The sequence below is a fragment of the Notolepis coatsorum genome, assembly GCF_963971535.1.
Source record: "Notolepis coatsorum genome assembly, chromosome: 11".
NCBI lineage: Eukaryota > Metazoa > Chordata > Actinopteri > Aulopiformes > Paralepididae > Notolepis > Notolepis coatsorum.
This window is the reverse complement of record NC_140175.1, coordinates 4,408,062-4,425,936: the sequence shown is the minus strand read 5'-3', so window position 1 is coordinate 4,425,936 and position 17,875 is coordinate 4,408,062. Positions and strand designations below refer to the sequence as shown.

General features: G+C 45.0%; 1 protein-coding gene across 1 annotated transcript in view; it reads left to right on the top strand.

Moving 5' to 3' along the window:
- Positions 1-1,641: 1,641 nt before the first annotated feature.
- ttc28 (tetratricopeptide repeat domain 28) overlaps positions 1,642-17,875 on the top strand; it is a gene marked incomplete at its 5' end in the record, with an annotated part of 70,899 nt that continues 54,665 nt past the window's right edge. The window contains 3 exon segments of the mRNA XM_084324161.1: positions 1,642-1,992; positions 4,279-4,297; positions 15,622-15,709. Coding sequence (XP_084180287.1) covers positions 1,642-1,992; positions 4,279-4,297; positions 15,622-15,709 — 458 coding nt within the window.

The following is a 17,875-nucleotide window of genomic DNA, read 5'->3' as shown; positions in this document are numbered from 1 at the left end:
CGGACATGTTGACACCAGACGTCTTCTAGCAGGTTTCAGGAGACATGTTGACACCAGACGTCCTCTAGCAGGTTTCAGGAGACATGTTGACACCAGACGTCCTCTAGCAGGTTTCAGGACGGACATGTTGACACCAGACGTCCTCTAGCAGGTTTCAGGAGACATGTTGACACCAGACGTCTTCTAGCAGGTTTCAGGAGACATGTTGACACCAGACGTCCTCTAGCAGGTTTCAGGAGACATGTTGACACCAGACGTCTTCTAGCAGGTTTCAGGAGACATGTTGACACCAGACGTCTTCTAGCAGGTTTCAGGAGACATGTTGACACCAGACGTCCTCTAGCAGGTTTCAGGAGACATGTTGACACCAGACGTCTTCTAGCAGGTTTCAGGACGGACATGTTGACACCAGACGTCCTCTAGCAGGTTTCAGGAGACATGTTGACACCAGACGTCCTCTAGCAGGTTTCAGGAGACATGTTGACACCAGACGTCCTCTAGCAGGTTTCAGGAGACATGTTGACACCAGACGTCCTCTAGCAGGTTTCAGGAGACATGTTGACACCAGACGTCCTCTAGCAGGTTTCAGGAGACATGTTGACACCAGACGTCCTCTAGCAGGTTTCAGGAGACATGTTGACACCAGACGTCCTCTAGCAGGTTTCAGGAGACATGTTGACACCAGACGTCCTCTAGCAGGTTTCAGGAGACATGTTGACACCAGACGGCAGGTTTCAGGAGACATGTTGACACCAGACGTCTTCTAGCAGGTTTCAGGAGACATGTTGACACCAGACGTCCTCTAGCAGGTTTCAGGAGACATGTTGACACCAGACGTCTCTTCTAGCAGGTTTCAGGAGACATGTTGACACCAGACGTCTCTTCTAGCAGGTTTCAGGACGGACATGTTGACACCAGACGTCTCTTCTAGCAGGTTTTGCCACAGAGACACGGCGGCCATTTCTTTTTAACACTGTGCATAATGATGTTGCCTTTTTTTCTTTTGTTCTTTTTAAAGATAAATGCCTATCGTGTACCTCTGCCTTTGTGAGCGCCACACTACGCCACATTACACCACACTATACCACACCATGTCATTACACCACGCTACACCACATTATTATACCACGCTACACCACACCATTACACCACACTACACCACATCATGTCATTACACCATGTCATTACACCACACTACACCACATTATTACACCACATCATTACACCACACTACACCACACTATTACATCACATTATTACATTACAGCACATCATTACAACAACACTATTGCATCACTATTACTTAATTTTCAGAGTCCCTGTTTTAAGAAGCAGCCACACATTGTATGAGCTTTTGGCAGAATATATATATTTGTTCTGTGATGATGTTTTTATAGAAACTGTTGGCCCTCTGCCCGTCGGTCGGCTGGCCTCCATAGATTGTCCTCTCGAGCTTCACGCCCCGCACTCTGAACACGCTCCTCCATTCCATGTGGACTTCTATGTCGTCTAGTTCTGTGTTTCCACTTCACTCGGGACGAACTGTGTGACTCTTTTGTTTTTCATGTGCAAAGTCAAGTGCTTCTCGTCAGCTTCCATGTCATGTGCTCCATCACGCTTGTGAGAACTCACGCTGCTGACATGTGCTCCATCACGCTAGTGAGAACTCAGGCCGACATGTGCTCCGTCACGCTAGTGAGAACTCAGGCCGACATGTGCTCCGTCACGCTAGTGAGAACTCAGGCCGACATGTGCTCCATCACGCTAGTGAGAACTCACGCTGCTGACATGTGCTCCATCACGCTAGTGAGAACTCAGGCCGACATGTGCTCCATCACGCTAGTGAGAACTCACGCTGCTGACATGTGCTCCATCACGCTAGTGAGAACTCAGGCCGACATGTGCTCCATCACGCTAGTGAGAACTCACGCTGCTGACATGTGCTCCATCACGCTAGTGAGAACTCAGGCCGACATGTGCTCCATCACGCTAGTGAGAACCCACGCACTCACGCTCACATGCGCTTCATCACGCTAGTGAGAACCCACGCTGACATGTGCTCCGTCACGCTAGTGAGAACCCACGCTGACATGTGCTCCGTCACGCTAGTGAGAACCCACACCCTCGGGTTGTTGTCATGCTGCCTTTTGAGACGTCCTCTTATTGGAACTCGGGCCAGGCTTTTGTTCTTCTCGTCCCCGAAGGGTTCCCAAACGACAGGGTTCCCAAAACAACAGGTTTCCCAAAACGACAGGGTTCCCCAAACGACAGCGTTCCCAAAACAACAGGTTGCCCAAAACGACAGGGTTCCCAAACGACAGCGTTCCCAAAACGACAGGGTTCCCCACAAACGACAGGGTTCCCCAAAACGACAGGGTTCCCCACAAACGACAGGGTTCCCAAAACGACAGACCGGAGAACGTTCAAAGTTAAAGGAGTTAAAAGTGTAATGACTCCCCTGGGCGCCGCCCCCTTCTCAGAGTCCATAAAACAGGACGGTAAAAAGCACTGTTTCTCTCGGCCTGAGTGGAAGTTCTAATCAAGGTCTATAAATTAGGAGCCACAGAGTCGTGATTTGTGTTAAGTAAACAAGTCCGGAGCAGCTGCCAGAGGCTCTGTGTTTTACTGCCCCGCGGGCCTGGCAGCCAGCGCTGCCCAAACACACTTCGGATCGCGCCCCCGCTCACCCATTGGTGGCCGCCGCCGGATCTGCCATAGAAACAAGACCGTCGTCGTGATCTAGACCCACCGATGAGTCCGAAGTACCTCGCTAGATGTAATAGGTGACCGTGAACCTCGCATTCCTTCGTGTCGGAGGAGGTGACCTCGGATCCGGGATGAGACGACGGCCCTCGGTGCTGCTCTCTCTCTACTACTACTATGCTTCCCGTTGACGGCAAAACAAACTGGCCTGAGATCAGTGTTTTGTTTGTTTTGATGTGCCTGGCGGCTCGGCAGAGAGGACTGTGGGACGCCTGGCTGCGGCACGGGGCCGGCGGCGTGTTTTTAAAGTGATTCCATATTTCCATCGAGAGTCGAGACCGCGCACCTGTTGACTGTGGAGTGTCTCACTGTCACTCTCTTACTGTCTCTCTGTTACTGTCTCACTCTGTTACTGTCTCACTCTGTTACTGTCTCACTGTCACTCACTCTTACTGTCTTACTGTTACCGTCTTCTTACTGTCACACTCGCGCACTCTTTTACTGTCTTACTACATTCACTCTCACAGTCTTACTCTCACCGTCTCACTCTTTCTGTCTCACTGTCTCATTTGATCTTACTGTCCTTTTCTCCATTCACTGTAAGAATGCCTGGTGGGGTCAGTGTGTGTGTGTGTGCGTGCGCGCCGTTGTCTTCATGTTCAGTGGAGTGCTTGTGGCTTTTGTGTACTGTGTGTACGACGTGTGTGCGTACCGTGTGTGTGTGCGTGCCAAGAGAACACTGCTGTCTCAGCGTCTGCTCCTGGTCTGTCTCTCTCTCTCTCTCTCTCTCTCTCTCTCTCTCCGATCATGCTTCTTTTTCACGAGCGATTTACATGCATAGATGTGCCTTCTATGCATACTGTACGCCTGTGTGATGATAACTATAATAGAAACACAGTAATCTCTTCAGTCCAGGACTTGGAACCCAGTTACACTTAAATGTGAATATTCTGTCATCCTGAACGAGAGACGTGGTGGAGAGGAACGGTCGCGATGCAAAAAAAACAAACTATATTTTTTAACTTGTATATTGTACATGAATTATCTTGTAGAAGAGAATGTACTTACTAAAAACATATCTAAATGCCAATAAGATATAGTGTATGTGTATTTCCTAGAGCTCTCTCTCTCTCTCTCTCTCTCTCGGTCGTGGAGTGGAAGCTCCAGAGGTTTATCGTATTGTATGACTTTCAATGCAGGTAACCAACGTGTTAAACTTCCTCCAATAACAATAAATGGCTAGCTCACGCCTCATTTTGCATTGTTGTTTTTGTGTGTGTGTGAGAGAGATTCACATAGTCCTACAATTGGTTCTCTTTCGTGTGCATAAAGAAAGCCACATCTACTTCGCTTCTTTAGGACACCTTGTGTATACCTAGAACAAGAAGGGGGACCCTGATGGAAACAAGACAAACGTCTTTCTCTGGTCTGCATCCCCTTATTAACAATTGTGTGTATTGAGCCGTACTGTATATTGTACCCATTCTGCAATCTGTTAAATAAAGTTTTCATTCATTCATTCATTCAAGGAGGGCTGCAGCGTATTTGTGGTGTGAATCCTGTGTCTTTTTGAAGGTGCTCTTGGATGAGGGAAGTCAGTTGAATACAAATAAGGACGTTCCAGGCACTCTTCTTGTATATAAAAAAGGCTTTAATAAATAGCTTACCGTACTTTTCGCACTATAAGCCGCACCTGACTATAAGCCGCAGCAGCTAAATTGAATGATGTGTACATATATAAGCCGCACTGGACTATAAGCTGCAGGTGTTTTAATGTTTAATTACCATTATGTAATTAGCATTGGGACACAATACTGTCGGACAAATAACAAGAATTAACTCATTTACAAGTTGTATTAAGTTTAGCAAATAAGGGAACAGATAAATAACATTTCAATGCAGTCAAAAAAAGCTATATTTTGATTTTTACATTTTCGGGTTTGGTCACGTCGAGTCACATATAAGCCGCACCGTTATATAAGCCGCAGGGTCGAAAAATGGGGGGAAAAGCCGCGGCTTATAGTCCGAAAAGTACGGTAGTTCATATTAGAACCATTAAAAAAACACCCACATGTTTCGGCCTCTCTATTGGCCTTTTATTGGCCTTCTTCAGGGCATACATACGTACAAATGACTAGTAAACAGAGCTATATACAAGATGGAGGCTGTGCTGATTGCTCTATTGAGCTCAGGTGGTCTCTAGGTGTTTGAGGACCTCTAGAGGCTCATACTGTTGTGACAGCTAGACCTCAGGCTGACTAGGTACACACACACCTGAGCTCAATAGAGCAATCAGCACAGCCTCCACCTTGTATATAGCTCTGTTCACTCATTTGTATGTCTGTATGCCCTGAAGAAGGCCGATACTAGAGAGGCCGAAACATGTTGGGTGTTTTCTAATGGTTCTAATATGAACTAAGCTATTTATTAAAGCCTTTTTTTTTTATATACAAGAAGAGTGCCTGGAACTTCCTTATTTTTATTCACCTTGTTGTGTATACCGTTTACTTTGACTTTTTTTCTCATAGTATATATTCAAATTCTTTGCCATATTTATTGTAACATATAATATAACCGATAGGGCATTATACATAAGACCCTCATCTGCACCTTTGTTTACACTGCTTATTTTTCCTCATATTCAGTTAATTATATTGTTTACACGTGTTTATTTGTATCATATTTTTTTATATTCAGATTGAATTGTATCGCCTATATATTTATGTCTTTCTACTGTTACCCTGCCCATACCTGCACCTCCCCTCCCCCTCCCCATGCTGCTATGCAGCCTGAATTTCCCCCAGGAGATCAATAAAGGAATCATCTCTAACCAACCGAGGTGCTTGGATGTGAGTGCAGGCCAGAGTGAGGGGTGAATTCAGCTACGCTTGGGAGGACAATGTAATAAAACCTCTTTTTATTTAAATCAAAGCATCTCAGGTTCATTGTTATGCAGCCCTGGTGCAGGTTTGCATATAGCTGCAACATTATTTATTTTAATATAGTATAGGCCGAATTCATCCTTTATTTATTTTAAGCCTTAACACATTCCCTGCCACGCTTATATCTATCAATGTTTGATCTCTGCCACCAGTCTAAGCCTATGGAGATATTTACCTTCTTTGCAGGCCTATAACTTTTTTAATTGTATTGCTAAATTGACATTACTATGGCCCATTCAACGTCAATTATCTATCATTCAGAACGTTTTACTTTTTCATTCACAGGTTCATACGAAAATACCGTCTAGAATATAAATATGTTTTTATCGTTTTCTGCAGTAATCCCTAGAACGTGAGCTATAGGCATAAACGCATATATAGATTATCAAATGCCGTTTGTTGGCGTTACACGCTATATTAAAAATGTCAACTGTACATGATCCTAAACGTTATGACTGATCATGCGCGGGGGGGGGGGGGTCGTTTATAGTTCCGTGATCGTCGGTAAATGCTTTATGTAGTATGGGTGATATATTGATCGGAGCAGTTTGCGTGGATAATAATAAACAAACGCGCTGAAAATTACGTCAGCGTCCTCTTACCGTTGGCCGGTGAGACTGGAGCAAAAAGATCCCACTTATGTGACGTCGATCCATTTCCGGTTTGTATAATAATAATAACAGCCCAAATCATGTCGATTATTGAGTTATGGCAGCGATCCATATACACGGTGTGTGTCTCGAGTCCCGCGACAATATGCGAGTGCCGGACGCATTTCCAAGACGCACCGAGATTGACTCTGCCATTTCTGGTTTGGCAACTCGCCGATCATCCACCAGGGGGCAGTATTGAAGTGTTGCAGAGTTGTGCCGGCTCACACAGCATCAGACCAGGCTCTGTGAGGGAAATATGAATAACATGGCGAAAAAATGAAATATGATCTCAATAACGTCGTACGCCGTGGAATGGCAGATTTAGCATGAACTTGAATCACGTATGACGTTTTTGGCGCAGGATGTGTTAAATATGGTTTTGGTATAGGAAGGTATTGGTAACAGGGTTTTGTATGTTTCAAGAATCAAGAGGTTTATTTGTCACATACATACCAGGGCATACAGTGAAATGCGGCTGGTCATGCCCGCATCGATTGTGCAATAATACAATAATAAAATAGACGGAAGAAAAACAGGTAAGACATACGATGTGCATGATAAAAATAGACATGCTAAATTCCTGAGAAGGCACTGGTTCCTATGTACACTACTATACAATATACAATTTTAACTCCGTCATTATGTTATACTTACTATATCTATACTATACAAGAACCACATCTGTTCTTTCCTTAAAGTGACTTATCCTCTTAGCATGTGCCGTCCCTCTCACAGGACGTTTTTTAGGACGATTTGCCCACCGGCACTTTGGCGACCCCTAGTGGCTCGGGTGTGCATATTTTGTAATACAATATATATATCGAATTGAAGGCTTATTTGTTGCCCGTCGATAGCGATAAAATCCGACAGAATCCGTTCAGCGGTTCTCGAGTTACATGCCGGTATTTGAGGCTTGTGCAAAATACCACTCCCGACTCTTGGCGCAGTAGTTCCGTCAATCTAGATCCGATCTCGAAAATGATTGTGGAGGTGGCTTTCCAATGAGTGTGGCTTTCCAATGATACCCCACCTGGGGATGTATGAATCAGGGATCTGGTGAAAAACTTAACGAGCGAAAACAGGACGAGAAAAACAGCCGAATGCACACTTTACCAAAATCACTCATTTCTCAATGGATCTTTATGAAATTTGGACATGTACTACATAAGGCTTCAGGCTATGGCTGTCTGGATTTGTAAGCCATACCACCTTCTGGGGAAATACTACCTCTGGACTACTAACTACTACAGAAAAACTTGAGTAACAAGTTTTTATTTTTTTTTTTTATTTTTTTTATTATTGCAAAACAAAACTTATTAAAAGTCAGTACTCAACACACAATGTATAATGAAACTTTCAGTAAAGGTGGTTAAAATATATGCAAGTACAGAAACAGGATAAAACAAAAATAGTCAATAATAGTAACACGTTTTTCTACAACTCAAGTTCAGACCTATGTTACTCTATTACGCATTAGCACTAAAAGTGAAATTTCTTTCTGGAATCAGAAACTTCATAATGTCATCTTTCAAAAGAGACCAGGCTCATGCATGTGCTATAAGTATAAAGTATGTTGTTTTGGTTTGCAAAAAAAAGTATGCAGTCCTCAAAAACGAAAACTAAAATGGCCAGGAGACTCATTGCAGGTAGTTTGACCTGTAGACCAGGTAGGAAGGGAACGGGGTTCATATTAATATTACACTGGCTGTGGTGTAATAGCTTGTCTCCTAATTTTGTATTTGGGTCAGGTTGACGGGTCATCATCTCCTGGTTCCCCACTGCAGCGGCAAAAGATCTTGCCAAGCTGCAGCGGGTGATTCGCTCTGCGGAGAGGGTGATCGGCTGTCCCCTGCCCTCCCTCAGGTCCCTGCACGACTCCAGGGCGCTGAAGAGGGCGAGGAAGATCATGGCCGACCCCTCCCACCCCGGTCACAGCCTCTTCACCCTGCTCCCCTCTGGGAGAAGGCTGAGGATCCCAAAGGCTGTGAAAGCTCGTCACAGACTGAGCTTCTTCCCCTCAGCCGCCAGGCTGATCAATGCCTCAGGCCCCCCTCCCCCCCTCGGTCCCCCCCCCCTCCCCCACTCTGCCCCCAAGTGACACTGGCACAATGACACTGACTGCACTGCACTAGTCCTTACTGGAACTCTGCACTCTTCACTTTATATATATGTATTTATTTAATTGATTAATCCCCCACTGCACTGTTTTTTGTCCTGTGTCTGTGTTAGTGTTTGTCGTTTATTGTGAAAAAAAGAAAGGAAAAAACGCATAAACTAACGCTGCAACAATTACCAATGTGTTTTACACAAATGGCTTAATAAAGGAATCTGAATCTGACCCAGTTTCATCTATACCGCTTCGTGTATTACATACCTTGTGATTTTATTTGGTTGTTAGATGTGTGTTTTAAATTATTTCCCTTCTTACATCTGTGATGTATGTATCATCTGTCTCTTCTATTCTATTTTATTGTCTTTTCCCCTTTCCTTGTCACCCTTCGAGAGGTCCTTTTGTCCTCTCGCATCATTGTAAATAAGAATTGGTTAACTAAAAGGTTAAATTAAATACCCCAGAAAGGCTGAAAAACGCAACCCCCGGAACAAAGTACATTTTCCACCCTGTTGTAGACCCACGTGTCCCCCCCCCCCCCCCCCTGTGTTGTACACCCATGTGTGTCCCCCCCCCCCCCCTCCATCACACCATGCTGTGGCAGCCCCCCCCCCCATCACACCATGGCTGTGGACGATGACCAAACGTCTGAGGTGCGTTCGCTGCCAATTTATGTTCCCCGCATGCGATAATACCGCTGAGTGGATGCAGGGTCTCATTGGAGCAGCGGGGCAGTTAGCGCGGCTGGAGAACGGCCAATCGGAGTGCAGGATTTGAAGGGCAAGCATTCCACGAGGAAAGAGAGCCTAATAGCTTAACTGAAGTGGACACTTAATGATCGAAGAATCCCGCTGTATTGATCCATGTTCCTCCTCCCAGGACCAGCGCAGAGCTCCCCGCGCGCAGCCGTATAGCTCAGGAGCCCCGTCAGTGCTGTTGTTGAGCGGCGGCCATTGATCGCATTGGCCTTCTTCCAGGATTGCATTAGGCCTCGCCCGCTGATGCGTAAACCCCCGAGCGCTGGCTGGCTTCACACCAGTGTTATTTTAGCTTAATCCCCGTTCTAACACTGTGGATGTAGGCGGTGGCGATGGCCAAGATCATCATCATCATCAAACCTTTATTTGTATCTAGGCAGGTTAGTTATAAGAACAAGTTTTTATTATTTTCAATAACTGCCTATTTGGGGGTAAGAAGCCCCCTAGGGGAAAGGGGATGGGGGATGAAATTAAATAAAACACAAAGGAACATTATTAAAAAGGCAGGACATACGATACAGAGCAACAACTGAACTGAGCAGCAACAACAACTGACGGACAACAGAACAGACCATTTTCACTGTGAATTGAAAATGGGGGACCCTGATGTAAACAAGACGAAAGTCTTTCTCTGGTCTGCATCCCCATATTAACAATTGTGTGTATTGAGCCGTACTGTATTGTACCCATTCTGCAATCTGTTAAATAAAGTTTTCATTAATTCATTAATTCATTCATTCATTCATTCATTCATTCATTCATTCATTCATTCAACAATAGTGGCAGCATGGTGTTGGCACACGGAGAAGCAGCTACATGAGTGCTCTAGGGAGTTTGTTAAAGTTTCCTTACAATCTAATTGAAATAAACGTTTCCATATTTAAGTTTTTTTTGTAGTGTGTTCCAGCTATCAGCTGCCTCGTACTGAAAGGAGGAACGGCCTTGTGAGGAGTTGGCATGGGGGGGGGGGGGGCGTTTACCAGGATATGTGTGGCTGCTGACCGGGTGTGGTCATTCGGGAGTGGACGAGGGTGGACTAGGCGAGTAAGGCGAGGGGGAGTACGGCCTAGAAGTGTTTTATATACAAAGGTCAGCCAGTGGATGTTGCGTCTAATTTCCAGGGAGGAAATTATGCGATCCTCTCTGCTTCACAAATGGATCCGAACGGAATACATAACTCGCTTGCAAATCGGAATATGACGGATATTTTGAGCTCCGAGCCTTGACATTAAAGCCTTTGTCCTATTTCAATACAAGCGCTTGTTTCCCTATGCTTTCTCTTTTGTTGTTGCTGTTCTTAGCTCTATTCTATTTAAATCTTTCAAAAATGTTCTTATGTACCCCAGTTGCTATTGCATGTACATATACGTGTAATAAAACACAAATTGTGTTTTATTACACGTATATGTAGTATGTACATGCATACCAACAATTTCGCCTGTTTTATTCTCCACCCATCGTTCATCCATAGCGACACTACCATCACCGACATCCAAGAAGGGGGATACCCCCTTTGAACGGCCCTTCTAAGGTTTCTCTCCTCCACATTGCCTGTGGTGCATTTTTTCCTATTGCTAGGTGTTTTGTTGAATCTTTCGGCCGCGTGATTGAAGCTGTTCTCCAGGATGGGACTGTTGATTGTTCTCTTTGTGGTTCTGCTTCAGCCTCAGAGACCCAGGAACACATGTGCCATGTGCCATGTCTAGTATTGGTGGGTTGTAGTTCTGACCACAAAGACTCAGGTTGACCAACTTTACAAATAATAAACTAAAACGATGCCTCCATTGAATGAACTCCAATGAACGGTCCTTTTTTTTTTTTTTGATCCACTTTTTCTCCCATTTTTTCTATATTTTCTCCCATCCCAATTTCGTATCATCCAATTCAACCCTCCCCTGTCACGAACGCTGTTTCTTGCCTCCCACAAGCCGGCTGCAATGTGGACTAAGTCATACATAGCACAAGTCCCCTCCGTTACTTGAGGTAACAGCAGTCGCATCTTTTCACCTGCGCAGCTCGATCTCTCAGATGTCGAGGAGTAACGCGTGGGAGGCTCACGCTGCCCCCGACACTTCCTGATTCTACTGCGCAGGCACACCAACCGACCTGTAGGAGTCGCTTGTTCACAACGTTCGATCCCCACCCTTCAGTTTTCCCTCCCCGTAATACGGCCAATGTGTATTACTGCGGACGACCAGCTAAACTGAAAACAATGTGGAGAGCTGGATTCGAACACGCGAATCCTAGCGTCTCCACACTGGTGGCGAGTGCCTTGCCCACTACACCACCTAGCCGCCCTCCAATGAACGGTCCTTAAAGCTCGAGATTCTCCCCTCTGTTGCAGAGTTTAAAGCCTTGATCTCCAACTTTTGTCAATCAAGTTGTACGTGTTTTAATTAGTGCTGTCAGGCGATAATTTTTTTTTATCTAATTAATTACAGGATTTGTAATTAATTAATCTAATTAATCGCATTTTAATCGCATAACCATTTAGGCCTGATATTTTATATTCTATAATCATATTTCAAATGGCATGTGTCCGGATGGCAGAATTCAGTACTGTATCTACAAAACCTTCTGTTTAATCATCTTCCATTTATTAATTTGCTTAGATTTTTCAGGTCTGGTCAATTTTAGCATTTAGTGTTATTCACAGTTAAAGATAAAAAAAAAATCTCATTTGGTTCATCACAATTGACTCAAGCCTAGTAACAGACACAGTATTTCTGACACTGGGAATACATTCCCTGAGATCCATACATGTCCCTAGAATCAGATACCAAGAACATGCAAATGGACCATATTAAAAAAAAGTCTGTAAATGTGTATTCTATCTTCTTATGGAATGAATGAGATAAAAAAAAGTATTTAAAAAAGAATTATATATATATATTTTTTTTATTATTCATTTTGAGTTAATTTTCATAACGCGATAATTTGCTGTGTAATTAATTAATCTAATTAACGTGATAAACTGACAGCCCTAGTTTTAATTAATTTGTTATCCTTACTTTTGTCTCACCTTGTTGTCTTATTGTTATGGTTTTATATGCTGTGTGATTTTATATGTTATATGTCTGTACACTCGACGTGACTGTAAATGAGGGAAACCTCGTCGCCTCTCGAGTTTCAATAAAGGTTTGAAACTGAATGAAAGGGGGCGGCTGGGTGGCGCAGCGGAAATTGCGCTCGTCACCAACGCATGAGACACCGGGTTCGACTCCGGCTGTCGGCGTTGCCTCCGGCTTTAGGCCGGCCGTCATACTAACTCAATTGGCAGAGTTAGCGGGTGGAAGTGGATGGGTGGTAATCTGGACGTTGTGGACAGCGACTCCTACAGGTCGGTTGGGGGACGCCTGCACAGCAGAGACAGGAAGTAGCGGGGGTAGTGTGAGCCTCCCACACGTTACACCTCGCCAATGAGAGTCCGCGCTGGCAGGTGAAAAGATGTGACAGGCTGCCTCCTCGTGTACCGGAGGGGACATGTGATGCAAGGCTTCTATCCTCCCTACAACCGACCTGTGGGGGGCATATGCGAGCAATGTTCAAGACAGGGGAGGGGAGAATTGGAAAGAGCGAAATTGGGATGGGAGAAAAAAATGTATAAAAATTAAATAAGGAGAAAAAGTGGATAAAAAAAAACTGAATGAAAGGCAGCATTTCATCAGAGAACGCACGATCAGCAAAGAGACTGAAACAGAAACAGGAAGGCTCATCTTGCAGGGAATGAGGTTCTTATTACACGTACTGCTGAGATACACGAGAGCTGTTCCACGAGAGACCTTCACAGAGGTCCTGAGAGCTCCTCTCCTCTCCGTTAACGTTCCATAAAACCCTCAAATACACACAGAAGCCGTCTGGATGGAGAGATATTACTCCAGGTAAAGGGGGAAGTGTGTTTTTTTTTATTTATTTATTTGTTATTTTGGTTAAACTGCCCCTTTAAGTATTTATGTTAGCTAACATGTCTAGAGAGGATAAGATAAGATATTCCTTTATTGATCCCTTCGGGGAACATCATAGCAGCAGGGGGGGAGGGGAGGTACAGGTAGGGCAGGGTAATAGTAGAAAGACATAGATATAAGCAATGCAATTAGATCTGAAATATAGAAATATGAGAAGAACAATATTTCTTTCTAACCCGTTTACCACTCATTCAGAAAGTTAAAGGAATACTTCACCCATTTCTACATCAGTTCACTCTCCAATATGATGCCTTGAATTTGTGAAGATTTTTCTTTTTTCCATCCATGGTGAAGGTAGAATAAATACATGGTGGCATGTTTCCTCCTGGCTGTGCGTCTATAGATATAGTATCTACAGATATAGATATAGTATCACTATCTACAGATATAGATATAGTATCTACATATATATAGTACACAGTAAATTTTACTCAAACTGAGTCCATTTGAGCCCAAGTGAGTACAATTTTACTCAGTTTGAGTAAAATTTACTCAGCAAAATTTACTGTGTATCTACAGATATAATTATAGTATCTACATATATATAGTATCTACAGATATATAGTATCTACAGATATATAATATTTACATATATATAGTATCTACAGATATATAGTATCTACAGATATATAGTATCTACAGATATATAGTATCTACAGATATATAATATTTACATATATATAGTATCTACAGATATATAGTATCTACAGATATATAGTATCTACAGATATATATATATATCTACAGAGTTATGGGTTATATGCAGGTGTATAAGTAGTTATATAGAATAGAATAGAAGTACTTTATTAATCCCGAGTGAAATTCAGCACTACAGATAAACATTTACGTGGTCAAACATTTAAATAAGAGTACACAGTCAAGATATACATTCTAAAATATGTATATAAATTCTCAAACATACAGTCCAAAAATATAAAATGTACAGGAAGATACACAGGGTTTTATACAGTCCGGTGCAAAAAAACTGTAGTGCAGAGAAAAAAATCCCATTGATAGATTGTCACTCAGTGCTCAGTGAGGCACTGGACTGGTTGGTATAAGGTGTAGAATCCAAGGCGGGCTGGGTGGCGCAGCGGACATTGCGCTCGTCACCAACGCAAGAGACACCGGGTTCGAATCCGGCTGTCAGCGTTGCCTCCGGCTTGGGCCGGCCATCATACTACCTAACTCAATTGGCAGAGTTAGCGGGTGGGAAGTCGAAGGGTGGTAGTAGTCTGGTCGTTGTGAACAGCGACTCCTACAGGTCGGTTTGGGGACGCCTGCACAGCAGAGACAGGAAAATGGCGGGGGGTAGTGTGAGCCTCCCACACGTTACACCTCGCCAATGAGAGTCCCCGCTGGTGGCAGGTGAAAAGATGTGACAGGCTGCCTCCTCGTGTACCGGAGGGGACACGTGATGCAAGGCTTCTATCCTCCCTACAACCGGCCAGTGGGGGGGCATATGCGAGCAACGATCAGGGGAGGGGAGGGGAGAATTGGCACGAGAGGTCAAATTGGGACGGGGAGAAAAATCACAGAAAAAAGGAGGAGAAAAAGTAGATAAAAAAATAAAAAAATCCAGTGTATAAGGATTATATTGACACGTTAAAAGAACTGCGGTGAGTGTAGAATCAAATAAATGGTCGCTTGTCTCCTGCAGGAAGAGCTCTGGGGAAAACTGACCTCACGTGACCTGCAGGAGACTGTTTGGACGTCACGTACTGCGAGCAGCGTACACACACACACACACACACACACATACACACACACACACATACATACACACACACACACACACACACACACACACACATCAAACACTCACCATTCCTTTCTGTTATTGTACTGAGAACGTCAAACCCCCCCCCCCCCCATCATTAATTTCCTTTTACCGTCAGCAGCACAACCAAGGGTACACACCTGGGAGTGCTACATTCATTCATATTATCATACATACATTCATTTCATACATATATTTATTTATATCATCTGCTGATTTGTAGATTAATTAATTTATGTGTAGCACCTGTGTAGGACGTGTTAATTAATGATGTGTAGCACCTGTGTATGACGTGTTAATTAATGATGTGTGGCACCTGTGTAGGAAATTGTTAATTAATGATGTGTAGCACCTGTGTAGGAAGTGTTAATTAATGATGTGTAGCACCTGTGTAGGAAGTGTTAATTAATGAAGTGTAGCACCTGTGTAGGTCCAAGACACCTTCCCCCGCCCTCTCTCCACTCCTGCAGATCTAAGATGCCTTCCCCCGCCCTCTCTCCCCTCCTGCAGATCTAAGATGCCTTCCCCCGCCCTCTCTCCACTCCTGCAGATCTAAGACGCCTTCCCCCGCCCTCTCTCCCCTCCTGCAGATCTAAGATGCCTTCCCCCGCCCTCTCTCCACTCCTGCAGATCTAAGACGCCTTCCCCCGCCCTCTCTCCCCTCCTGCAGATCTAAGACGCCTTCCCCCGCCCTCTCTCCACTCCTGCAGATCTAAGACGCCTTCCCCCGCCCGCGGGACGTCACAGACCGCTCTCTGGACGAGATCTGGAGAAGGTCAGCAGCGGGCGCACCGGCGCGTGCCTTTCTGAATAATTAAGACCCACTTTGACCCTTTCAGCAGTCGGTTAATTATGCATTCATCATCTTTAACTACCCGCCGCACCCCCCTCGCTGACGTCGTGAGGCTCGGGGCGTGACGGGGCGTGACGGGGCTGTGTGTCCCTCTCTTGCTCGCTGAAGGACAGTGTGTCCCTCTCTTGCTCCCTGGAGAGGCTTGGTGGTGGTGGTCGGTAGAGCAGCTAGCAGTGTTCTGGATGAGTTGGAGGGGCTTGGTGGTGGTGGTCGGTAGAGCAGCTAGCAGTGTTCTGGATGAGTTGGAGGGGCTTGGTGGTGGTGGTCGGTAGAGCAGCTAGCAGTGTTCTGGATGAGTTGAAGAGGCTTGGTGGTGGTGGTCGGTAGAGCAGCTAGCAGTGTTCTGGATGAGTTGAAGAGGCTTGGTGGTGGAGGTCGGTAGAGCAGCTATAGCAGTGTTCTGGATGAGTTGAAGAGGCTTGGTGGTGGTGGTGGTGGGTAGAGCAGCTAGCAGTGTTCTGTGTGAGTTGAAGAGGCTTGGTGGTGGTGGTCAGTAGAGCAGCTAGCAGTGTTCTGGATGAGTTGGAGAGGCTTGGTGGTGGTGGTCGGTAGAGCAGCTTAGCAGTGTTCTGGATGAGTTGAAGAGGCTTGGTGGTGGTGGTCGGTAGAGCAGCTAGCAGTGTTCTGGATGAGTTGAAGAGGCTTGGTGGTGGTGGTCTGTAGACCAGCTAGCAGTGTTCTGGATGAGTTGAAGAGGCTTGGTGGTGGTGGTCGGTAGACCAGCTAGCAGTGTTCTGGATGAGTTGGAGAGGCTTGGTGGTGGTGGTGGTCGGTAGAGCAGCTAGCAGTGTTCTGGATGAGTTGAAGAGGCTTGGTGGTGGTGGTCGGTAGACCAGCTAGCAGTGTTCTGGATGAGTTGAAGAGGCTTGGTGGTGGTGGTCGGTAGACCAGCTAGCAGTGTTCTGGATGAGTTGAAGAGGCTTGGTGGTGGTGGTCGGTAGAGCAGCTAGCAGTGTTCTGGATGAGTTGGAGAGGCTTGGTGGTGGTGGTGGTCGGTAGAGCAGCTAGCAGTGTTCTGGATGAGTTGAAGAGGCTTGGTGGTGGTGGTCTGTAGAGCAGCTAGCAGTGTTCTGGATGAGTTGAAGGGGCTTGGTGGTGGTGGTCGGTAGAGCAGCTAGCAGTGTTCTGGATGAGTTGAAGGGGCTTGGTGGTGGTGGTCGGTAGAGCAGCTAGCAGTGTTCTGGATGAGTTGGAGAGGCTTGGTGGTGGTGGTCGGTAGAGCAGCTAGCAGTGTTCTGGATGAGTTGGAGAGGCTTGGTGGTGGTGGTCTGTAGACCAGCTTAGCAGTGTTCTGGATGAGTTGGAGAGGCTTGGTGGCCGGTAGACTAACAGGACCTCCACTTCGCCAACACACGCACGCACAGGGTCAGTCCTCAACTCAGAACATGTGGAACGAGCTGCCACTACAGATTATAGGCAGGCCGCCTCATCACTGCCCCATTTTAAAAGCCTCCTTATTAAGACCCACCTTTTCTCTCTGGCTAGTTTCGACACCATGTAGCAGCTTGTTGATTTTTATGATCTTATTGTTTTATTGTGTTATTGTTGTATCGTTGTTGTTGTTACTGTGTCCTTTGCTTTTAAATACTGTTAAGCACTCTTATCTATAATTTTTTTTTTTATTGTTGCCTATGTTTCTCTTTTTTTTCTCCCCCTTTTTAGCACTCTTGTTCTTTTATCTATTTTTTTTCCTATAGCCTCTGTTTGTACATCACTTTGTGCCCCTGTGGCTGTTACAGCGCTTTATAAATAAAGTTGGATTGGATTGGATTGAAACACACCGGGTGCTGTTAAACAGTAGCTGGTAGCTAATAAATAGGTAAATGGTGCATTTATATATCTGTAGGGCCAATTTGCCTATCTATGCCAGGATACGTCTTTAACGCGCCGCTCACAACCACTTTGACTTGGGCCGTCTTGTTACTCACTGTTTGATGTTGTCGATGGTTATGCGTCTTGATGGATTCGAACCGGTTGATCTTATGGAAGGACTTGTGTAAAACGTTTCAAATAATAATGGGGGCGGCAAACAACGAAACAATATAACAGGCTCCAGACTTGAACTAAAAGGTTTCAAAACAAACCGGCGCAGCAAAAGGGTTAAAATAAAC